This window comes from Drosophila eugracilis, unplaced genomic scaffold (genome assembly GCF_018153835.1).
Source record: "Drosophila eugracilis isolate 14026-0451.02 unplaced genomic scaffold, ASM1815383v1 contig_440, whole genome shotgun sequence".
Lineage (NCBI taxonomy): Eukaryota > Metazoa > Arthropoda > Insecta > Diptera > Drosophilidae > Drosophila > Drosophila eugracilis.
The window spans coordinates 2,022,541-2,047,108 of NW_024573306.1; the positions used below are offsets into that span (position 1 = coordinate 2,022,541).

The window sequence follows — 24,568 nt, forward strand, 5'->3', positions numbered from 1 at the left end:
TTTTATCGCCTATCTGGCAACGTCACCTTGCTGATGTGTCTACAAATGTCAAAAGTTGCATGTTAACCAATAAGCGAAAGTTTAAGTCTGCAAATTAAATATATTTTACCATCATCTAGTCAGCTGAGTTACTAGGATGTCAAAAGACGCCAATCCCAGAGAGGCGCTGATCAAGGCGGCCTACGCAGATGTGCACAAGTTCGGCAATAATCGCGAGTTCGACAAGGCCGTGAAGGCAGTGAATCGAAGTAAGTTTTATGATTTGTAAAGGATGTACCCAATAGATAAGTTAAATGGTGATCTCCCCTAGTCCTGGGCGTGGCTCCCGACGATCCCACCGCCCTGCACTGTAAGGTGGTGTGTTTGGTGCAACTGTCCAAGTTCGAGGAGGCCTACAAGTTCATTGAAAAGAATCGCCTTTCCTCGCTCTCATTCGAGAAGGCCTACTGCGAGTACCGTCTGAATAAACAGCAACAGGCGTTAAAAACCATCGATGATACGGGCTTGCAGCCTCTACCGCCTAACCTTAAAGAACTGCGAACCCAAGTTCTGTACCGCTTGGAGCGCTACGATGAGTGCCTGGACGCCTACCGCGACATTATCAAGAACACCAGCGATGAGTACGAAGACGAGCGGAGAACCAATCTCAGCGCTGTGGCTGCCAATCTGGCCGTGGACCAGACAAAGGATGTGCCCGAGGTTCCGGAAGATACCTATGAGCAGTACTTTAATAGTGCCTGTATCCAGGCCAATCGGCAGAAGTATGTGGAGGCCGAGCGCAAGTTGCGCACCAGCGAAAAACTGTGCCGCGAGTTCCTTGAGGACGAGGGCGCCACCGAGGAGGAGATTCTTGAAGAGGTAGACGTCATCCGTGTGCAGTTAGCCTACGTACTGCAGCTGCAGGGAAAAATAAAGGAGGCGGGTACCATCTATGCGGACTGTCTGCGCCACAAGCCCAAGGACGCGGCCCTGGTGGCCGTCGCCAGCAACAACTCGGTGGTGATCAACAAAGACCAGAACGTCTTTGACTCCAAGAAGAAGATTCGTGCCGCCCTGGCCGACGCCTGTGAGTCCAAGCTAACCTCACGCCAAAAGCAGGTCATCGCTCTCAACAACTGTCTTTTGGCCCTTTACACCAACGCTGGGGATCAGGTGCAACAGCTCAGTCAGAAGTTGGCCCAGAGCTATCCGCAGGTGGAATTTGAGGCGCTACTCATTCGCTGTAGCCAACTGGCCAAGGATCGCAAGCACAAGGAGGCCATAGACCAGCTCCAGAAGTTCGCTGCAGCCCACAAAGTCGCATGAATTTGTCAGTAAGTTTGCTGTTATTCAACTACAACTTCTGCAGGGTAGTCGCAAGGATGCCATTGAGACACTTCTGTCACTGGGCGAGGCCAAGTACAAGCCTGGCGTTGTGTCTGCTCTTGTATCTCTTTACTTGGGCACGGATAACAAGTCGTCGGCATCGGCGCTGCTCAAGTCTGCCGTGGACTGGTACAAGAAGAATAACGTGAGCAGTGGCGATCTGTCGGACATGTGGCGCCAAGCAGCTGAGTTCCATCTGCGCGGTGGAGCATCCGAAACCGCCGCAAGTTCTCTGGAGGAGCTACTCAAGCTGAACCCTAACGACACCAAGGTTTTGGCTCAGCTAGTCATAGCCTACGCCCAATTCCAGCCTAAGCGTGCGCTTGAGCTCAGCAGGAAACTTCCCAGACTAGAGACGCTAACTACAGCTTCCGAAATCGATGCCCTGGAGGCTGCCAACTGGGTGATGTCCGCCAAAGGCGGCCAAGAAGTCTGCCAATGCCAAAGATCGAACCCTCACCGAGCACTCCTGTCGAGAAGAGAAAGAATCATAACAGGAAGCGAAAGGGCAAGCTGCCTAAGAACTACAACGCCGAAGTGGCTCCCGATCCTGAACGTTGGTTACCGAAGTACGAACGCACTGGCTTCCGGAAGAAGCGAGGCGGAGCGCGAGGCAAGGATGTCATTAAGGGATCCCAGGGCATGTCCTCGGGAGCAGCCGATCAATAGTGAGTATTTAAGGTGGCAAATCGTTAATTATTTTTTTATTATAAATTGCCTTTGCAGTGACATGTCCAACCGTGTCAATCTGACCAAGAACTCACCCGCCACTCCCGTTTTCCAAGAGACGACCCCCGGACCTAGGCAACAGCACCGCAAGGGCGGCCACAAAAAGAAGAAGGGCGGCCGATTCTAGGCTAGCGCAAACCTTAAAAAATGCCTTTTTACTATCAAACTCTAATTATACGACCAGTTTTGCATGTTAACTTGACTTGTGGCACTTATTAAGTTGGGTTGGTTATTTAGAAAAGCATAAAGTATAAAGATTTTCTCCAATATTTAGTTTTTCTTACAATTATTTTATTTAAAAACAAGTTTAATATTAAAACTCAAAACTTTTCATACAAATTTCATTTATGCATCTAAAAAAATTATACTAATGCTCATTCATCATTATCGTCATCCTTACTCCTTTTGCCCTCCGTGGGAGCAGGTGGTGCGTCATCCTTTCTCGTGTCGTACGAGTGAAAATGCAACGTTCCTATCCAGTCAAGCATGTTGCGCTGCTCGGCTTCCGTCTTATAGATCTGACTAAAGATCTCCCTTTCAATGAACTCCTTCACTTGCGCCTCCTGTGCCTGCCACGTCAGCGGGTTGTGGATGCCGTCCTTGCCGTAGCGATCGTTGTAGCGCTCGTAATGCACTGTGTCCAGCACGAGACCAAGTCCGGGGGCCATAGGTAGGTCCAAGCGTTCCTCCGTTAGCGCCCGCTCCAAACTCGTCGTAGTTGTGTTGCCCCGAACAATAGCAATAGCTAAACCAACCATCTTGCGGATCTGATGCAGCATGAAACTCTGGCCCTTAACCTTCAAGGTGATGAATTCTATGCCCTGAGGGCTCTGGAATGGATCGCTGCTAGTAAAGGACATGATGAAGCGTTTAGACGAAGGATCCAGGAAGCTCCTACAAAGTTAGGAAATCAAATGATGGTTAAAAATTACAAAAGAATATAATGCCGTTATACTTCTTGCTGGTGAAGTTGTGGAAGTTCTTCGTGCCTTCATAGAGTTTTAGGGTATCTCTGACTTTCTCTAGCAGCTCTGGCGAAATGCGAAAAGTGTCGTGCAAGTCTTCGATCTTTTCTTCACAGGACGCGAACGCCATAGTAGGTAGTGTGTAGGTGTACGTTCTAGCATTGCACTGATCCTTGGCATTAAAACCCTTGGTAACCCGCTCCACTCCAAAAAGCCGGATCTGTTCGGGAAGGTCAGCATTAAAGGCCTCCAAATCCAGCTCCTCAGCTAGGAAACAGATTTGGATTAACATTTTAAATTGATTGTAAGATGAATGAAAACTCACGCAGCTTGACGGAGCACACTTGGCGTGCCGCAGATACGCCCTTGTCAGTGCGGGCGGCCCTCTGAAAGCAGGCGATCTGCACTTGTTCGAAGCTGTCTTCCGTGATCCATTTGTGCTTGAGCATGGCCTTGAAGAGCTCTTCCTCGATGGTCTGCATTCCTGGATTGCGTTGCATCCCAAAGTAGTTGGCACCGCAGTAGCTCAGCAGGATTGCGCTTTTCTTGCGCTTGATTCTATCGGCGGGATCGAAGGGAGCCCTCTTTACACCGCTGGCCGCATCTTTCTCGTCCTGCTCCTTCCAGTCAACCCACTTTTTGCGCTTAAGTGTTCTTTTCATCCGGTTAGTCTCTTTTACAGCCTCGTTCTCCAAACTTTTGGCCTCCTTTCTGGCTTCTTTCTCCATTTCTAGTTTATCCAGAGCCTCAGACATTGCTGCAGCAAATGATTTGTGGCGATCCCAGGGAGTCCAAATGGTTTTCAGGCGTACTAATAATACAAACTGATTATCTTTTAGTTTGGATAGCAGAATACTAATAATTAACCTGCCTTTGTGTAGTTGTTTAATAACCGGCTTAAAAACATTAAATAAAATTCTGAATTCAATGTGGAGGAATTCCCACACGTGTGTTGATGCTTCTTCTTATTCCTGTGTAACAGCCTCAGCTGTTTTATGGTACGAGTAAAGTTTTCTAAATATTTATATATAGTTAAATATTAAAAAATATGTTTTAATTAAATTCACTTTTACACTTTATTTAGTAGTTTTTTTATAATAAATACGTTAATTGTTATATTTCATTTCAGTGTGACCGCAGAAATGGCGCCAAATTGTTACCCGTATTTTGTAATGTAACATAAAATGTAATGGCTTAACAATATAAAGTACGTAACAGCTTAAGATCATATATTTTGGTAAACTCCGTAAAAAGCTAAAAAAAAAAAAAAAGCCAAAATTAATTATGAGCTGTAAAATAATTTTTTACATTTGATCGACATATGCAACAATCCTTTGTCAATCTTGCCGGACCTTGACTGTTTAGTGTGACCTTAGCTACTTACGTTGCTGCGACTGTGTGTACGGGCCCTCGAAATACCGACGCACTGGCAACGCCGACATGAATTAATTGAATCCAAAATGGCTGAACATTTTTTGTACAGAAGAAGCGTCCACCGAGAGCAAACGCCGTGAGACCGTGTGTTTTCGTAGCGTTTTACGGGAAGAAAATCTCACAAAACTTGCACTCGCAACGCGAATAAACAATTGCAGCCGCAAACAGGCGAAATGCGGCACGAATCAGAGAAAAAAAGTGACGGCCAGACGGATAAATAGCGAAATCTAAGTGAAGGTGTATATGTAAAACGAAAGTTGTGGATGTCGCTCTGAGCGAAAGAGAGGGAGAATATATGTATTTTTGCAAGCCGCGAAGTCGAAGGTGAAATGAAAATGTATTAACATCGAAATAAAGGGGAGTCAATTAAAGACCAGAAGGGAATCTTAAAAATTGACAAAAAAAATCGTGAAACTCCTAAATCATTTAACATCGTTGTTTTTGCTCGAGCGCGCGTGTGTGTTGGTGCGCGCCACCCTGAGAGTGTGTGTGCCTGTGTGACCATTGGAATGGATTTACAGCCCAACTAATTCCAAAACATTAATCCCTGCAACATAGTAATGATAATCATGTTGTTCCAAGGTGGCAGCTGTTGAGAAAACATTCGATTGGTCGATCAGTCAGTCAACCAAAAAATCAGTTGCTATAATTAGCACGCCCACATTTTGAACCACCCAAACTACCACGCGGTAAAATCATAGGATATTGCCAATATGGATATGGATTTGGAGCAGCTAAAGAACGACTTCCTGCCGCTGATTGCCGGGATCAAGCAGGAGCAACTGGATGCAGTGCCCACAGATGTCCTGCCCCAGATGAGCACACCCAGCACGGCCAGCGGAGCGCCCACTACATCGTCGTTGAGCTCTTCTTCGCTGAGCCTTAGTAATCCCTGCGACAGTGCGGAAAAAAGGGTAGGTCCCTAATCCACATTATTACCTGAAAATAACCTTTTAGTAAGGTTAACTACGGACGTTTAATCACACGTGCTCTCGCTGCTGATAAGAAATAGCCGGCTGTACATACATATTCCGGTGCTCGGTGTAAACTTTTGTTTTGGTTTGGTTTTGATGAGTTAGCGTCCTCTTCTCCTTATCAGTTATTTTTAGTCTCGTGCAAAACCATTTGTTATCATTTTCCCAGGCCAAAGCAAACAAATGCCAGCTCTCGCACAGCCAAAGCAGGCAGACAAACAAACATCAGGCAAATGTAAGTGTGTTTCACTTTCGCAGCCCAGTCCGAGATATTACACCGAGAGAAACACTACACACAGCTTAGCATGACAGTATAAAAAAATAACATCATATTTTGATTAAAATTGTGAAGATACTTAAATTAAACTTTGTATGATCTCCTTTCACAACAAATAGTGTTCAATTTTTCAGCAAATAACATATAAATACTTACATCAATATATAACAGTAAAAGCAAATTAGAATCATTTTATTTGTATCTCGTGCGGAAACAATTAATTTAAATTTTTGAATATATGTGGAAACAGTCTTTAAAGATTGCAATATTATATTAGGCATGTATTGGATAGCGAAATGTTCTGTCGATATATCAAAATTAAAAAAAAAAAAAACTTGTTCTTTGCTGTGTAATTGTGACTTTAGGTCTCGTGCGGATAGTCTCCGGGTTTCTCTGTGGGTGCGATAAGGTCAGTAAGCTTGTTCTGGATAGACGCTATCCCGCTCCCACTCACGAGAAGAGCTCAATAGTGCTGCTCTTTCCTGGTGAGCACCCCACTCTCTTCATCTTCCTCCTTCTCATTTCCTCCATTGGAATTGAAGATCAGCTGCAGCTGCCATTCTCCAGATGAGCGAGAGTTTGTTTGCTTGACTTTGTTGTTTGCTCTTCGTCGTGGCTAAGCGGTCTTTCCAGCCACAGTATAACCTAACTAAATACCACATAGTAGCACTGGGATGTTAAGTGGTCAGCAGTTTTGATTTAATAGGCATAAGACGTTGAGGGACAAGAAGCCAATTAAAAAAATGAAATCTCTCTATTTCCAATAATGTAGTATTTTAAAGGAATCGAAAATTATATCTTATACAGACGGATTAAAAACAGTTCCAAAAATAACTAGCTTAATTACAACGTGATTTGGGAAATTTTTAAGCTTTCTATACACCTTATCACAAAAACATCTTTAGCTACTAGTTTGGCGTTAACCATATAATTGGACACCCAGCAATTGTTATTAAAATAAAACAAAATTATCCTAACATAAAAAAAAATTGTCTTTAAAAATTTCAGCCAGTGTTTATTTTATTTCTTGTGCTAAATAAATCTAAAACACGTTTCGATTAAATTTTTTATATGGCATGTGAAATGTGCTTTCAGTTATGGATGTATGACTGTATCCAAGACTCGAACTTCTCTTCTCCTGCGGCCCGTGCAAATAAATGTTTGCCTTGAGTGGTGCCTTTTTGAGTGGCACACCACTCTCACTTGAATTCAAACAGGGACTGAGAATGACATGCACTCATTCAATCCGGCCGTCAGTCATGCAAGCGATTGTGTTTGCTACGGTCGGTGGGGGCACTTAAGGCCCCTAAATCGCCATAGAGCAGTCCCGACCTTAGCCCTACCGATGAATCCCCTCTAGATCACTTAATGCCCATTTCTGTTGTGGGCCAAATGTTGGTGTAACCTATTAAGTGCAATATACTTTTCCGTGCCAAGGTATGGTGTTCAGAAAGGATGATGAGCATGATTTATTGTAGTAAATTCTAGATTTTATAGAAAGACTGCACTATATCATAAAACCATATAGATAGTAATCTTAATTTACATTACCCCTCTTTCTTGACAGATGTTTCTCTAAAAAAAATACATAGGAAAAAAAGCTATACAAAGTATAGCCCCATTTTGTTACTTAGAAAACCTATTGAAACTATGACAAACTATTAATTTTAGTAATATCATGTGATTTTTTCATTAGATTTATATGTTAATTTACGATATAAACATATATTTTTATTATTCATTAAGTATTTTATTTTTAATTTATACACAATCCAAACAGACTAGGTCAGGAAGGTAATTATTTCATCAAAACTATTCATGATTAAATTGAAAAGCTTGTTGTTAAGTAACTTTTATGGAATGAAAAAACAGAAAAAGACGAATCGCTTAACAAAGAGAAATGCAAAATAAAAGCTTCAGCCATGAATTATTTAAAAATTTTAATATTTTTGTTTGCATACGTATAAATACGTTCATACGTCGTTTAATTTAATAAGTCAAAGTTTGGGTTTTTAAAAGGTAAAACCAATTAATATGAAAGCAACATAGAATGAATATTCCTCAACTTAGCTTAAAAGCTTTTTATTTTTTATTAGCTTAGCTTTCTATATATCTAAAGCAATTACAAAGGTTTTGAGTTTCAAAGGCCATTTTATGTAGGTATCGATATTTTAATAATAACCAAAATCACTGAAGCTTAACCAAAAAGAGAAACCTATTAATCTTTCGCTCCTGTCAAAATGGCGGGCTTATGTCATTAAAAGTGACAGCTGACAGAGAAGTTCCTGTTGGCGACTATCCATATGTCATTTCCAAAAACCCTGCACATGAATGCACTTTTCCAACCCTCGACGAGGCCATATTTAATACATTTATATATGTATGTACAGTATGTATGTACTTTATATTATGTTTCATGCATGCGACAGGTTGTAATTAAATTGCTTGACACCGTAATAAATGGAAACACAAAATCGTACAACGCCATTTTGTTAGATACCGACAAAACCCGAAATGAATTCTTAGAATTCGCCTTTAATGATGTACAATTAACTCTAATTTGATGAGAATATGCAAGCAAAGCAAAACGACGAGAAGGCAAAGTGCTGATGGCCAGACGGCGGTGCTAGGAAACCCCCAACCCCTCCAAATAAAAGTCGTTAAATGCACGAAAAAAGTAAAGTTTCTAATTAACTTGATTACCCTGCAATCGGGCCGGATAGATCTTGGAAAATTTTCTCTTTTCACTTTTCACGGGCTACCTGCCACTAACACTGCCACAGCTTAAATACACAACCACCCTTCACCTGTCATCCTCGAACCGTTTCCATCGTAAATTTTTTCTAAATGTCTGCCTATTATAGCCCCTTACAGTAAAGCATCCCATTTGAAATTAAAATTAAATGGTTAAAAGTTGCCATTCTCATAATTCCGTTAAAAGTCGAACTCTAAAGTTTAGAAAACTATTGGACAGAGCCTTTTTAGAAGTCAAGATAGCCTAACCTATTTGCCGTTAGGATTTAACCATCTGATGTCTACGTATCTGTAATTACAAAATTGATTTCAAATCGATCAAATAATTGTAATTTTCTTACTTCAGAAGATTGCTTTCCTGGGAAAAAATCGATATACTTTAATAACATTTATTTGTACAAATATATAAGAACGTAATATCTGAAAAGGTGGTTCAATTTAGGGAAGTTCTGCTGTTTATTCAAGAGATACACATTTTAATTGCTTTTCCCGGGCAGTCAGTGGGCGTAAGGCTGCCCTAATCCATCCATCGACGTCCAGTGCGTAATTAAAGTTGACTGCGACTGCGGGATCAGTGCGGATGGATGGCGCAGGGTATGAAATGGAAGTGGTGTGATGCGGGTGCTGGTGCGGGCGGTGCTCGTTGGCAACATGTGTACGCTGGTCGCACTCCTGTGCGGGGATTAGGTGCTACACAGGACATAATCCGATCACAAAAAGAGGATTATAACGTACAACAACAAAAACTGTGCAGTCGGGCGGCAGTGGCAAAAGGAAAACCAAGTTGGCATTACTTTAAAGTGGAGCGTTTTTGTCAGTGGAGGGGAAATGCAGATAGCCTACAGTAGATTCGTCTCAGGCAAAGTTTTATAAGCTGCATAAGTCCTGAGAAACGAGAATGTCTGTGATTTCCTATCCTACGGCAACAGCCAGCAGATGTAAGCAGATTTTTGAGCTGCTTCAGTTTGTTCAGTGTTCAGCTGCCGCCTAGGTACGCCCCAAAGATACGCCTACGCCCTACTACCATATCGGTTATATTATTGCAATCCCTACAACTGCCGTCACGATTTTGGGCCTCCTGCTGGCAGGAAAGTCTTACCGGTTTGTGTATCTACATCTACTAGGAGTCGCCATTTTGAAAAACGTCGTACTCACAGTTCGTGTATTCTGCATCCATATATATATATATAGATAGTGTATACGTGTCTGCTGATGTCATGGCCTCCGGGAGCAGGAACAATTGCATCGGGCACAAAAAGAACCGCAAACCGCATCAGTAGCAGCAGCAACGGCGGCTATGACGGCTTTGGTAAGCTCCAGAGGCCGAGGGCCACCGGCTCGTCGGTCCAACGCAACCACAACGCCCTGCCCTGGCCACCACCAACTCAGCCCAAGCCAACCATCAACCGTCGTCTGCAGCAGCCCTGGGGTCCACAATCCGGGGACCGTCCGACAGCTCAGTCCGTTCATTAGTTTGCGGTTTCCTGGTTTCGTTTCGGTTGGGATCCACGACTTTGGTCTTCTGGTCCCCAGCGAGAGATTTTCAATTTTGAATTTATGCTCGGAACATAATTGGGGTAAATAATGATAATTTTATATATCTCCCCGGCTATATCACTCAAGTCAATCTGACCCAAACATTCTTAATATCTATAAAGAGTTTGGCCACTCTAAAGATCGTTTTTCTAATAAACCCAAAATTTTTTAATATAAAAATAACTAAAGTCTTGCAAGTAAACCGTGTATGAAACCAAAAACATCTGACTATTGATGTCTCATAATGGTATGATGGCTCATCCAGTTTTTTCCCATTTTGCTCGTGGGTCCTTGAGTTTTTGTTTATATTTAATCTGTTTCTTGTTTTTTAAGTAAACATTTCATTATTCGGCCAGCAACAGCTGTGTAAATATACTACAAATTGCAAATTTTCCATGCAAATGGAGTACAGCTCATTAGATGTTAAACAGATTATGATTAAGTGCTAGCCTTGAAACCAAATCAGAAAGAATTTAATGGATATTAAGTTTCCTATCTTAACAAAGGATCTAATCGATCAACCTACAACCCTTGTCTGTCATTGTAATCTCAATGAATCACTTTATTACTGCTCGTTCGGTGTGTCATTCTGGGTAGGAACTTCCCACTTATCGTTGCTATTATGGATAATGTCCCAACAAAAACGGTCCGTTAAATGATGACATTTCAGTGAAAAAGCAATTTTATTTACATAAGCCCAGTCGAATTCCTTTGGTTAGGACCTGCAGTTTGGCAGTTGCCACTGCCTTTAATGGGTTCCATCGATTTTCTCATAAAATAAAGCAAAACTTTTCTGTTTTTTCTTGGCGGGCCATTTACGATTTCCATACAATTAAATCTTTACGACTAAAGCATTGTGGCTTAAGACATTCGAGCAAGAACCGAAGGATACAAAAGTATAATATTTAATGAGTTCTGTCATAAACGTTTCCGTTTATGGGTAGACCTTAAAATATAGATAGCTTTTCAAATTTCCCCAAAAAAGAGCTACGTTTTCTTAAGAATGCCCCGAATAATTATCGTGAAATTATAATGACTTATACTAGAAATTTAAGAAATATTACGTATCCGAAAAAACATGAGTTCTCATAAAATTTCATTAAAATTGCTGTGTGTGTATCTGCGTAATCCGCAATCATGCTTTTTATGGAATCATTTTTGTAGCAATTTTTATATATATATATATGAGTGTGTACATGCTTTTTTTGGTGGCTTAAATTGCGTTATGAAATGTAATGTCAGGTCATTAGGGTCTGTCCATTAGGAGGGTTTCGGGTGGTTCATTTCACCCTCCATCTGCCTGGCGGAAATTGCAGCGACGTTGGCCGGATATGTTCGCGATTAAATCGAATGGCCAATGGCCCAAAATGGCGCTGCTCCTGCTCGCTTCCTCCGCCTTTTCCATTGGTAATAGATACGAATCCGATTTGAAGTGCCCTTTACGATTTGATATTTCGTATTCGAATGCTTTTAATGCGTATACGACGAGGAGCATCGTTTCTCTTGGATATTTACAATTTTATTTATTTATGCTGTATTGGATTTTGTTTATATGTACATCTGACAGTGGCCTCGCCATTAATATTTATCAGCTGCTGCACCTTTCCTGGTCATGCAACCTGGTTCTGTTCCCGATGGCGTCGCATAAATCGCAACAACTTTTGGCCCGACACGCCCCCTCACGCCCTGACTAGCTCTGGGTTCACTTGGTTCACAAGTTCCAGGTACAATCAAGTTTTTCGCTTTTATTATGGGGAGTATAATATATTTTATACGGCTCTATCTGCCTCTACTGCCTTTCATCGCCCTCCCCCATACCTTTCTTAACAATTTATAGCCGCCATTTTGGAGAGCGTTGTGTCTTTGAAATTTTAGTTTATTGCAAAGTCTCATAAATATTTCAAGAGCAAGTTTCGTCTTCATCTCTCCCGCTCGATATAAACCAGGCAGATTTATATGTGTTCCGTGAAGTCAGGGATTTTTTAGAGGGGATGAAAGAGAAAAGTATGATGAGGTTGATGGACTTTGATGTGCCTTTCTGTCACCTTAGTGCCAGTGCTCTTCGGTAACAGAAGTTGTTTTGAGTGCTTTATAGATTTTCCATAAACACGATTGCACACTTACGTGGCGGTGAAACATTTATAGACCCTACTTCATTCTATGTGGAAATAGCAGATGACTCAACCAATTCAATTCAAACTTGTCCCTGATCTACTGAACTTTGACCGCCATTAATTATCGTTATCATATCTGGGGCTATAAATATGTCTCGATTCCATATTAAAAACCATTTCTTGCAATTTTCCAGCCCCAAAGAATCTCGGAATTTATTTGTTCGCCTGTACATATCTGGGAAGCATTTCCAATTTGATTACTTTGATCAGTGTTAATGAACCGGCGACCATAACGTCTGAGCATATCAAATGGATCCGCCTTGCCCAAAACGGGAAACTGTGCCGAATGAGCCTTAACTGGAAAGCGTAGCGAACTATATGCAATTAATTAAGATTTGCGTAAATTATACATTTAAATAAGGTGTATAGGCATTTCCCTTTAAAGGTTCTTCCGAGATTGCTTTGTCACGTTGCATGGACAGACGAATGATGGATTGAAGATTGAGCCATTGTTCGAAATGTGTGCAGAGCAGAAATAGTAAACGTAATTAATTTTCAGCTTTTGTTGTATCAAAGGATTTTCCTGCTGTCCGAAAGTTCAAAGGACATCTAGACACACACGTATGTACGTATGAGTATCCATGTGCCATCTGATGCCTGGCGTTTTGTGTTGTAAATTTGCAAAATAAACGAAATTGATGTAGGAGCAAAAATAAACAAGCGATGGCCGACCATCATCAACCAGCATCCAGCCGTCTGAAATCCGAAGAAACCTAGAAAAGACCAGCAGCATGGGGCTTCATCTCTATCTAAAATCGCCAGGCAACCAGCAGGACGACAGACCTCCCATGATGCACGTCTCATATTGCACTGATTTATGGCCTGATGTGGGTGTGGTGGGGATCTAATGGGTGGGTAACCTCCCAAATGTGCATCTCGAATGCAGCAACGGCCGGTCGAACAGATTCAACCACCTACAGAGGCACACCGATAGCCAGACTGCCACATATTTCCCAACTTTCCCCAAATTGCATTTAAATAAAGCTTAATTAAATTTTAAGCCTACCTGAAATCTGAGTGACAAGGAATACCTTTTATCAGGCCAGAACCACAAATGGGGGAGAATTGATTGCCAACTGAGGACAGCATGGAAGCCAATTGGGGGTAATAGTGCACATAGGGATTACTCCATTATCTGAAGCTCTGTTGTTTATGTATCTAGCGGCCAACTATGTTTAAATCTTGATGCTCAAAATCGATAGCACACTATCGAAATCGATTCTTTTAAATAAATAAACTGGCTTTTATCGACATTTGAAGTTTCCGGAAAACAAACGTAATAACGTAAAGTAACGTTAAGAAAAATGGATTCTTTATAGATCAAGAAATTATTCATACAGATATCCTTTAATCGAATTGTAAATCATTTTAAACATATCCTGGCTTCCCTTTACTATTTCATATGGTTTTGTTATTTACAAAAAATAAATTATAAACAGAAACATTATTTTTTAAAAGTTTTCCCATTATTAAAAGGTTTTACTACACAAAAGTCATTGTTTTAATGCATCACCCAATTGTCTACACTAAAACATTAGCGGGCTGGTATTATTATTTTGATTATTGTCATTAAACTGTTTTTAATCACAATCTATTGGTTTAATGTGAAATTAAATGCTTCTAGGTACCAATTAAAGCGATTTAACGGCCCTGCTTATCTGTAGCCAAACTAAACGATTTTCGAATTTATAATCACGTCAATCACGTTTCCCTATAGACCTTTGATCTCCTCGTATAATTTAAAACGATAGACAGTCAAAAGGGGCATCTGATCGATTCTGTACGGACGTTTTAAATATTAAGTGTTCAAATCGCACATATTGCCCTTGGGCAAAGTCTTTGGAGAAAAGTTCCGCCATATCTAAAGATCTCTGGCTTTTGACATTGGGGAATTCGTTCTGTTGGAGGGCCGTAAGCAATTTAATGGAATTATGGCGGCCGCAGAAAATGGATTTTTCGAATGGTGAAATGTGTCGGAAAGCTGTCAGTATGGATTTTTAACCGATTCTCTGGTCTCTGTGACAGCGTCACAACCTGTAGAAAAAAAAGAGAAAGAGGAGAGAGTGTGCCACAGAGATTGGGAGATGTGAGCAAGTAAGAGGGCGGATGGCGGACAGGGGGATATACATACAGTTGTGGAACTTCTTTCATTTAATTTCTGCAACAAAGTTTGCTGTGTGACTAACGAGACTGAAACTTTTTTGAAAATAAATTTGAAATTAAATTTCGCCAAAGCCTTTTAAAGTCCGTTGCCAAGCCAATCGGGGGAGTTTTGCTGAAAAGCGGGGAAAACTTTTTTCACAATTTACTTTCATCAAAATTACATCAATCATAAATGCACTCATTCAGACGTTGTCATGTCGCCATTCCATCAATTCCAATTCCCATTTCTAGAGCTTCGTGCGGATGCTTTTCTGTGTTATTGCACGAGTCTAGTTGCCATTTTTGTTGTAGTTCCTGTTGTTGCTGGGGCATCCTTTCAACAATTTCTAATTGAAATTGATTTAGAGTTATTTTTGCCTTCCCTCTATTTGAGTTGAGTTTCGTGTGAGCGTGATGTTTTGCGATGTGCGTGGCAACCTAATGGTCTACGTGATTGGAGGCCATCGTATAATGGACGAAAAATACCAAAAATTTAATGGGCTACAGATTCCTTTACATTTCTAATAACTCCATCTTAAAGCACTAACTCGTCATTTTTTTGATCCCTGAAGAAAAAAAATTCACAGTTTTTATAAATTTTTCACGATTTTTTTTTGGTAGGGATTTTTATATATTTTACTTTTACAAAAACCTAAACCTTCCAACCTAAAAGCTAAAATTTAGTTTGACAGGATGTTTGGATTAGCCTTTGGTCAGCTTAATTTTCCATTTGAGCAACTCGGATGATTGAAAAATCTATTAATTCGAATTACTTGCAGAAAAGCATTCTTTAAATTCTTGCCACATGTTGCCTGCGTCGGCCATTTATTCGGTTGGGATGCTACGGACATCGATATATATACACACAAAAGTTTTAATGGTTTATAAATATATATACGTATGTATATATGCATCACATTGTAGGTGCGGGCCAAGAAAACGAGTTTGCTACCCGCTTTCAGTTGCGTCAAGTCATTGCGATGCGATGAAAACATGGGGGTAGCAGCTGGTTTTTCGCCACATTTATAATGGCCTGCTCTCTGGGCCAGTGCCGCGGGTCTTGGGCAACTCTAAGTGGGTTGCGCGGCACCGATCCGAACCGCCGAATACTACCCGAACATAACCGATCCGAGTCCGAAGTGAGGCCGAACCGTGGCAAGAAGCTTGCGGAGATGGGTAAGAGACCATGATGAATGGCTTTCAAGTGGGACGCAGCCTTCCGAGCACCCAGCCGCCTCCACGCCGACACACCCTGAGCACCGCTTCACTGGTCGCCCATTTACAATGGATGTCAAAATAATAGACGTAAACCGAAATACATAAGTAAAAAAAATTAGAATTCGCATTAATTTTATTCGTTTGGTTATCGATATTGTCTATCGAAATCTAAAACCGTTTAGAACTAAGCTACAATTTTTCCAAAATATATTTTAAGACTTGACTAAAGGAGTTAGGTATTATAATTTGATTATATTGATTCTAAAATGTTTAAGTATTTTTTTTTATGTATTTTGTTTAAATATTTCGAACACCTCAAGTATCACAGCTTTAATCTGGAGCCTTAGACCGCTTCGCAACCCCTGGCAGTGATCGTTCTTTTATTTCTAAAAAAACACTTCATTTTTTAAATTTAAAAATATACAATTCAGTTTTTTAGTACTATTATTGTTATAAACCATTCTCCTATATTAATAGAAAGCATATTTTTTATTTTAAATTTGATACAAGCATATCAATCTTACCGCAACTGTATTTAGCCTCGAAATGGATGTTTCTTGCATGATTTATGAGTGCCCGCCGAGGCGTTTCGAAAGTGCCGAGATGAGTTGGCATTTGGGCTCTGTAGAAAACTGAGGCGAAACTTTCTTTCGGACGGAAGATGGATCGCCGGATCGGCTCTAGCACTGGGATCCGTGTGCTTAAATAATGTGCGCTGCAGTTACAACACCGTCCACCCCCTCCCTTTTGCTGGCATTGCAATGTCCGGACTGAAGTCCGGATTTCGGTTCCTCCTTCGGCATGTCGTGGCGCATTCATCAATGTCCATGGCGCTTCCGTTGCTATATGTATACACTGTACTTTGTATTTGGTGGGGCTGCATGTAAAATACTCGCACACCAATGCAACAATCTTTATCGAGCACAAACATAATCAATCAATTGGATTTATGTGCTCCAACTGAAGATAAAACTAATCAATCTTCGCCCAGCGACATTCGGAGACAGAGTTGGGGACGCCTGGCAGAGACTGGCTGGCCATGGAGAGACGTTGTCTCGGGCTTGAAGTACCAGCTTTCAGCTGCTGCATCGGGCACTATTTATTATTCAGAACCTCTCAAAAGTAGTTGCTATTAATTGTAAAGAAGTTTTCAGGCTTCGGCGTTGAGAGATGATCTTGGCCACTTCAGTTGAGTAAATGTAATTTCCGGTTACAAAGTTCAAGTGCTGATAAGCCTCTATATAGATAAGAGTCTTATCTTTAGATGAATGGGTTAATCATTAAATCTAATCTCTTTATAGCGTTTTAGACGCCTAACGTGTTCAAGGTGATAGCCGAAGGTCGTTTGAATTGAAGTTTAGTAGACATTTGGCTTATTTTGTATCCCTACATTTTTTTTTATTTAATAAGGATAATTAATAAAGAATATGAACATTTTATACATAAACGTTTTTATACAAAAAAGTTTCATAAGTCAGAAGATACTATTTTCGGGACTGCGGTCATAAATCATTCATCAGCCTTATCAGGCTAGACAAAGATAAGATAAGATAGTGTCACTATAATAATAGCAGGGAAAGTGCTGTCCTTATATTATCCAGGTTTTATTTATAATCTGATATGCCTGTGCCATAAATTATCCTGATTACCTTATCTAGAAATAAAATGTCAACTCAGCGGACGATAAATTTAGAAGAGCCTGTAATATGTTACAGGAGATAATAATATTTTCATTGCAAATAATTAATAAAAATAAAAACTATAAAACTAAGTACATTTTAGTAATGATTCCTTCTTGACATCTCTCTTTTCAGTCGGAGTCCAACTCATCGGCATCGGCCAAGTTCACCCTATTTAAGTGCGTCTACTGCGCCCAGCTCCTCGGATCAAATGATCGGCCTAAGCTGCTCGAATGTCTCCACGTGGCCTGTGCCCAGTGCGTGAGCACTAAGTTCTCGGAGCTGGACCGCTCCCTCCCGCCACTGATACATTGTCCGGTGTGCGACAATGCCTCGCAGCAAGAGTTCATTGTGGACAACCAGTTCCTGATTGAACAGTGTACAGCCGGTGAAAGTGGCGATGGGGTCGGCCTTTTGGGTTTGACCGGCGAAGGTCAAAAAAGTTCCGCCGCGGCGAGCATACAATGCAGCAGCTGCTCGGACGGTGCGGTGGCCACGTCGTGGTGCGTTGACTGTTCCGAGTATATTTGCGACAGTTGTGTACAGGCTCACCAGCGTTTAAAGATCACCAAGGATCACACGATCAAGCCCAAGGACGAAGCCAACAATGAGCAGCTTGCCGGAGCTGCAGGGGTGGATAAACTGCACATGTGCCAGTTGCATACACAAGAGAAACTATCGCTCTTTTGCGAGACCTGCGACAAGCTCACATGCCGCGATTGCCAGCTCAGCGATCATCGAGATCATAAATACAAATTCGCCCACGAAATAGCCACGGAATCACGCCAGGCGCTATCCACGCTTGTCTCCGAAATCAACTACAAACGGTTCCTTCTCTCCTCGGCCACTAAGGTGATTGATGACCGGCAGCAGCTGATCCACGACAAGAAGAAGGACCTGATTAAGGAGATCACAGCTATGGCGGTGAAGATCACCAACACTGTTAATACACGTGGCAAGCAGCTAATCATGCGATTGAACGAGGTGTGCGATAGCAAACTAAAGGTACTAGTGGAGAAGAAGGAGACGCTTCAGTTGCTATCCGATAACACGGACCACTGCATCGACTTCATGCAGAACGCCCTGGAGAAGGGCAGCGACTTTGCCATACTCTCGAGCAAGAAGTCACTGGTCCGTCACCTGCAGAAGTTAAAGTGCCAGAGGGCGGATATTCCCAATCCGGAGATTCCGGTGCGCATTCAGGTTCAGCTCAATCAAGTATCCGATCTCCAGAAGGTCATCTCGCAGTTGGGCATCATCATCGTTGATGGCAAACCATATCCGCCCACGCCTTCGCCAAATGGAACACCCCAGCCGGCACACCCACCGCGCCAGCCGCCCAGTCCGAACATGGCCCCGCCCCTTCGCCCTGGACTTCCGCCCGGAATGCCAGCAGGCCTTTCGCCAAATGGGCCGCCCGTCAACTTCGGACCGCAGAATGGACCGCCCCTCTACAGTAACGCGGCCCAGCAGCAATTTAACAATCTGTCCATGAGTCGTTCTTTTCCAGGCGACGGGCCAGGTAAGGGTACGAATGATTTTTTATTTTTTTTACTTTTATCAAAAGATGGCGGCATTTATCTATTATTTTAATTTTAAGTACAGATAAAAAGATGCAGAATCTATAAAGTGCATGTATTCAGGATCAATAGCCGAGTCGATTTATCCATGTTTTTCGAACTTTATGAATGTTAAGATCTCGGAACTAAGAGATAGATTGTTGGGACTAAACATGGGGGAATATATTTATGCCAAGGTAGCGCGTGTTTGGTTTAGCATTCGGGATCTCTAACACGACCACAAACCGCCAGAAACTGTGCCGCCCTTGTTAATGATAGCTGAGATCCAGGGAACTAAAAAAGCTAGGAATGTTGAAAAAAACATGAAGATTCAGTACATTTTGGTTTACCAAAACATTTTAAAATCTCATCATTGAAGTCTTTATTAAAATATTAATGGTATTAGGTGTGGGCTTGTATCTTAGCCAGTGTTATAGCATCATTAACCCGTGTTTGAGTAAATTTCAGCTAGCATAAATATTTTGAAATTGGGAAATAAGCAACAAGTTTAAAATTGAGATTGTTTGTATTTAGCTATTTACTTAAACAGAGATTGTGTTGGGACAAACCCAATATTTTAGGGCTTATCGTTTACGAGATCTTACTGATTATACAGAAAGTCTGACAGACTGACACAATGACAGGCTGACACAATGACTGTCTGACAGACTGACAGACTGACAGACTGACAGACTAACAGACTGACAGACTGACAGACTGACAGACTGACAGACTGACAGACTGACAGACTGACAGACTGATGACAGACTGACAGACTGATAGAGTGACAGACTGAAGACTGGCAAACTGACAGAAGAGTGGCAGACTAGTGCACTAAGATACTAACAAGTTAACAGACTGGTAGACCAAAAGGGCTGACAGATTAACAAAAATTCGCGCTCCAATTGGTTAAGCTTTAATATATTTCAATTATTAATAAAAATGTATAAAAACTAGTTAGTTTTAAGTTTCATTAAACGAATCCAAGCTTACCTAGAAAAGTTTAGTGATATACCAGGTGCATGGAGGAGCAGGCCTGCTTTCCCAGAAAGTAGCTGCCTCCTGCCAGATAATGGATGTTATAATTTTCCGGACAGCTTTTTAATGGGTTTTCGTCTGTGTTGCAGTTCGCTTTGGGGGAATGCCGCCAGTGGGCATGCAGCGACACGGCCAGCCGCACGTGAGCTCCTCCACGCATCCGCAGAATATGGGTAAGTGCTGAAGGCGGAGTCCCAAGTACCAGACAAGGTGGAAAATTAATTTTCTGCTCGTGCATTTTCAGACATCAGCCTGCGGGGCTTGCTGAACAACCAGGCAGCGCAGAGTCCCAACGCCCACATGGCATTCAATGGTCCGCCCAGCTATCCGGGCGGGCCGCAAGGAGCACCGGCGCCGGCCCACCAGCCGATGAGCCCCCAGATGCGTCCACATTTTATGCCTGGCCAGCAGGGTTTCTCTCAGGGCGGTGGTCCAGGAGGCGGGCCGCGGGACGCCAACTTTATGAACAGCAACGCGCGCTTCCAGTCACAATATCAACGCATGGCCAACCACGCCCAGCAGGCGGCGGCCGCTGCGGCCATGGCCGGAGCGGCGGGTGGCGGCGGCGGACAGATCCCCTCACCGGGTGCACTGCAGCGACCCCAAATGATGTCGAATCCCATGCAAAATGTGAGTGCCATGCAAAATGTAAGTCCTTATAACGAAATATCCGAGCTTCACCTTCAATTTCCGGTTTTTCTTTCCATAGTCGTTGGGGTTTCATGGGAGCCAGGCTGGCTTTAATGCCGGCCCACCGCAGACCTCCCCGCAGTTAAGCGGCGGCGGCATGCACAGCCTGGCCAAGTGGCACATCCCGCAATCCGCGCAACAGTCGAACAGTGAGTAATTGAATTTATCTAATCTAAATCTATTATTACTGAACTTGGATGTCTACGTTAAACTACATTTGGCTATCAACACAAACAGAAGTGTTCAGATCTCCTATCTATCTCCCCTGTTATCATTTAATTATAACAAAAGACCAACAATCATTATACAAATATTTAAATAACTTACTTTATAAAGATGGCATTTGCCTAAGACTCTAAAGAAGGCTATTTTTGAAGTGTAAACCTTCAACATTATTTAACCTATAGCAACTCAGTTACTACGTACTTAATCACTAACACGAGCGTTTATCATATAATATTAATAGTGAAGGAATAGTAGTTGCATTAGTTTGACAATGTTTTCCCATTAGTAATTTATTGCTTTTTCTTCCATTTTTAGTGTGTTCCCAGCAGGGTCCCCTTTTGCCTTTTGCGAATGGCCGCCAGACATCGGAAAATTTTAAAATCTCACTAAAATCTCCAAATACGCTCAAAAATAGCACCCCGCCCAGCCTGGGGGGTGGCGGTGCGGGTCACTCGGGCCATGGTAACGGCTCTTCCAGTGCTCAACTGAACGCAGCTGCCCTGGGATTGGGGCCAGCCGTTTCGATACTCTCAAATGTCACCTCGACGAATCCAAAGACGCCCAGTCCCAGCACCCATGAGGTTGGTCTATAGGATATTACTTAATAGCAATAGATTGCTAATTTTTTTTTTTTGTTTTTGCAAAAATAGAACACCAAGGACTTCACAGAACCCATAGACAAGGTCAGGGATGACTCGATCAACGATCTGATCGCCACCATAGCCAAGCTAGACTCGAATGGGGTGCAGGTGTTGCCGGAGGGTCGGACAAAGACCACCTCACCGCAGGTGCACAGTTCTACGGATCTCTCGAACACGCAGGAAGGTAAGTACTACCACCGCTGTCAGCCTCCAAGTGCTTCATGTGCGTGTGGCGTTGTAGTTGCCGAATCTCATGCCCGAGTCAATCCCAAAAGGTGAAGGGAATCCATTTGTTTAAGTCCCTGAGTGTTTACATGTTTCTTACCTGCTTATGTTTCAATCATTAGTCGTTAATCCGCTTTAGTTTTAAACTCTGGTGAAGGTTAAATACTTATTGTGAATGAAGTCTTGTCAGTGGTTGGGAACGCACGCTGCATCATTACCATTAGTTTTGCTTGCTGGCTTATAAATAAAATTCTAAAATTCTCATAACTTTGCTCTCTTTATTTCTATTTTCAAACATTCAAAAAATAAAATAAACTCGTTTCCAAATAAAATCCAAACGCGCAATAAACGAACGACACGAATAAATTACTAACAATTGAATCAATTCCAAACCAATACTCCAACACACTCAAAAACCAACTCGAATTAATCAACAACAACAATGCATACACGACACACCCACATGAACACACACCCGAACCATGAATGCGAACCCAAAAACTAATCATATCAGTTAATAATAAAAACGAACAAAAAGATGATCCCAACGAGGACTGGTGCGCCGTCTGCCTAGACGGAGGGGAGCTGATGTGCTGCGACAAGTGTCCAAAGGTGTTCCACCAGAATTGTCACATCCCCGCGATTAGCTCGCTGCCGGACGAGAGCGAAAGCTGGCAGTGCCTGCTATGCGTCAACCTCAAAGAACTGACAAAAACGGAGGGCAGTGAAAAGAGCTCCCCTGGTGAACTTAGCGCCTTGGAGTTACGCATCCTTCAGCGCATCTGCCTAGAACTGTATTGCCAGTACGAGCAGAGTCTTAACTTCCGAGAGCCTGAGTCGCCGGCCAATACATCCTACTACGAGATTGTGTCCAGGTAAATTTCAATGAAGTACCGAAATGTATTCATATTGATATTGATCGTACCAATATTTGCAGCCCCATGTCACTGGATGTGATTCGAACGCGCCTGGATCCCTCCAGTCCCAACCACTACAAGGACATCGCTGGCTTTGTATCCGACGTGCGTTTGATATTCTCCAACACATACCTCTTCTATCAGGTGAGCGTTACTATTGATGCGTCCTTATTTACTATCCCTACTTATGCCCGAATTTTCGGCCAGGAGGACACTAAAACCTACTCCAATGCCAAATACTTGGAGAACTTCTTCGAGGAGCAGCTGACCAAGTGGCTGCCGCAATTTGAAGACTGCAAGCTCGTGGGTAAGGGTAGCAGCTCCAATTCGCCAGCGCTATTGGGCGTGAATGCGACAGGTTCGCCGTCGCCCATCGAAAATGGACGGAAGAGCTGCGGCTCGGCATCATTGGGTGACAGCGATGGTGGCTGCTTGCCGGCCAAGAGGCCGCGACGGTCCGCGCACGAATAGAACGAGCTAATGCCCGGCGGAAAGGGCACAGATGGGGAGGATCCGGTGGAGACAGGACAGCAACGTCGCCAGGAGGAGGAGCAGTCAGAGCAGCAGCAACTGCCTGGTTTTCTGGAGGATATGGATTTAGAAATGCCACAGCGACCGCATAGCCTGGGCAGCAATGTTATCCAGGAAAGCGCTGACTATGTGCTTCAGCTTTTACACGCATACGCCGCTGCCTTTGGACTGTAGATGCAGCAGAAGCTACATATTTTATTCTCCTCTAACGTAGTTTTCCTTGTATATGGTGAGCGATCTAACCGTATAATTTTCCCCACAATCTTGGGCCACCTCTGAGCAGTTAAACCTAAAGAAAAACAGATGTGCCCTTTAAACTTCCGTGTCTGGACATCTTCAATAACTCAACTGTAAATAGTAAAGCCAAGCAAGTCATTTGATATGATTTTATTTTTACGTACAATGGAATAAATTGAATCCTTGGGCGATTGAAAAATTGAAATGAGATATGATTAGCTAAATTCTAAGTGTTGAATATCCATAAACATTGATATAAATATAAATATTACTATAAATATGTAAACCTTTCTGTAGAGAACCACTAGAGATTAAAACTAGCTGTAAGCGTTCAAGTTCGAGTGAAATCGTAATCCTTATTTCACCGATCTATATTTGAGATAAACCCCATTCTGACCCATCTCTGTTGGAAGTGTATTTACTTTTGTGATAGCGAAAAACAATAAGTTGAACAAATTATCCATTATTCATTAATATTATTATTATCATTAAACTAAAAACTGTAACGAAGTTCTACATTTATTTCGAATTTGACATGTACGTTATTTATTGACCGCTAACCATCCATTAGTAGGATCTTGATAGGGCGCTCATGTACAACCGTAAGACCCTGCTTGTCCTAAGAACAGCATACATTCGTATACCATATAAGAAGACACTTGAAATAAGTTAGCTGCATTCTAGCCGTCTAAGTTCCGCAGATGAATCAAACCCTTAAATTACAAATAAAAATTGATGTTTGGATGTTGTACGTTTGACGTAATAGCATACAGTAGCAATAAGGGGTGACTAGCTCTATTTATTACCAATCGATCGGCGGGACACGGCTCCCGCAGGCGATGTACATAATGATCTATACATATTTCCGATACAGAATCCCCTTTTCATATAAATATATATATATCTTTAACGGAGCGTGTATGTAGTTTTGTATGATGCCGGATCGAAACTAAAAGAAAACCAAATCAACTAAGGTCGATATTTTCATAAATGTTTTCAATGCAAGACAAGAACAGAATTCCCACTGGACAACTACAAATAAAATTTAACGAAACTAGATGCTAAAACGTCTACTACTCCTAACGGGCGCCACAAAAAGAACGATAGAGAGGCAGAAACATATTAATGAAATTATTTAGCCATGCATAAATGTTTGTAAGACGTCCTCAGTGGGCGACAATGTGTGCTATCCTATCAGAAAAACAAAAGCTAAGTAGATCATGCATAGCATCTGCGAATGTTTGTATGTTTAACGTGA

The 24,568-nt window shown here is 42.1% G+C and overlaps 3 protein-coding genes across 12 annotated transcripts; 2 read left to right on the forward strand and 1 right to left on the reverse strand.

Annotated features, from left to right (window-relative positions):
• Positions 1-3: 3 nt before the first annotated feature.
• Positions 4-2,291, forward strand: LOC108117228 (signal recognition particle subunit SRP72). Its single transcript, XM_017229560.2, is given in 5 exon segments — positions 4-248; positions 311-1,293; positions 1,295-1,804; positions 1,807-2,033; positions 2,092-2,291. Coding segments are annotated over 5 exon segments (1,962 nt in total). The 5' UTR covers positions 4-136; the 3' UTR covers positions 2,222-2,291.
• A 97-nt stretch (positions 2,292-2,388) lies between these two features.
• LOC108117229 (tRNA pseudouridine synthase A) lies at positions 2,389-4,204 on the reverse strand. 3 transcript variants are annotated; one of them, XM_017229562.2, is made up of 4 exons: positions 3,931-4,204; positions 3,385-3,870; positions 3,050-3,326; positions 2,389-2,988 (listed from the first exon to the last, which is right to left on the reverse strand). In XM_017229562.2, the coding sequence occupies exons 2-4, from the start codon at positions 3,812-3,814 to the stop codon at positions 2,469-2,471; spliced, it is 1,227 nt and encodes a 408-aa protein (XP_017085051.2). In that variant the 5' UTR covers positions 3,815-3,870; positions 3,931-4,204; the 3' UTR covers positions 2,389-2,468. The 3 variants fall into 3 exon arrangements, with proteins under 3 accessions (XP_017085051.2, XP_017085052.2, XP_017085050.2); XM_017229563.2 differs by having other exon boundaries at positions 3,385-3,883; XM_017229561.2 differs by having other exon boundaries at positions 3,927-4,046.
• A 296-nt stretch (positions 4,205-4,500) lies between these two features.
• On the forward strand, positions 4,501-23,816 carry LOC108117200 (transcription intermediary factor 1-alpha). Of its 8 annotated transcripts, none has more exons than XM_017229505.2 (10): positions 4,501-5,407; positions 17,383-18,775; positions 19,934-20,017; positions 20,089-20,492; positions 20,554-20,683; positions 21,075-21,340; positions 21,410-21,584; positions 22,140-22,500; positions 22,563-22,686; positions 22,750-23,816. In XM_017229505.2, the coding sequence occupies exons 1-10, from the start codon at positions 5,207-5,209 to the stop codon at positions 23,011-23,013; spliced, it is 3,402 nt and encodes a 1,133-aa protein (XP_017084994.1). In that variant the 5' UTR covers positions 4,501-5,206; the 3' UTR covers positions 23,014-23,816. The 8 variants fall into 8 exon arrangements, with proteins under 8 accessions (XP_017084994.1, XP_017084996.1, XP_017084999.1 ...); XM_017229507.2 differs by having other exon boundaries at positions 22,753-23,816; XM_017229510.2 differs by having other exon boundaries at positions 22,164-22,500.
• Positions 23,817-24,568: the final 752 nt, after the last annotated feature.

Bases quoted from the DNA above. Each gene is read 5' to 3' on its own strand.
- LOC108117200 (XM_017229505.2), top strand. From the start codon at position 5,207: ATGGATATGGATTTGGAGCAGCTAAAGAACGACTTCCTGCCGCTGATT. The intron at 5,408-17,382 runs GTAGGTCCCTAA...CTCTCTTTTCAG, and splicing joins GCGACAGTGCGGAAAAAAGG to TCGGAGTCCAACTCATCGGC. The intron at 21,341-21,409 runs GTTGGTCTATAG...TTGCAAAAATAG, and splicing joins CCAGTCCCAGCACCCATGAG to AACACCAAGGACTTCACAGA.
- LOC108117229 (XM_017229563.2), bottom strand. From the start codon at position 3,966: ATGTTTTTAAGCCGGTTATTAAACAACTACACAAAG. The intron at 3,327-3,384 runs GTGAGTTTTCAT...TCTGTTTCCTAG, and splicing joins AGTGTGCTCCGTCAAGCTGC to CTGAGGAGCTGGATTTGGAG. The intron at 2,989-3,049 runs GTATAACGGCAT...CTAACTTTGTAG, and splicing joins CACAACTTCACCAGCAAGAA to GAGCTTCCTGGATCCTTCGT.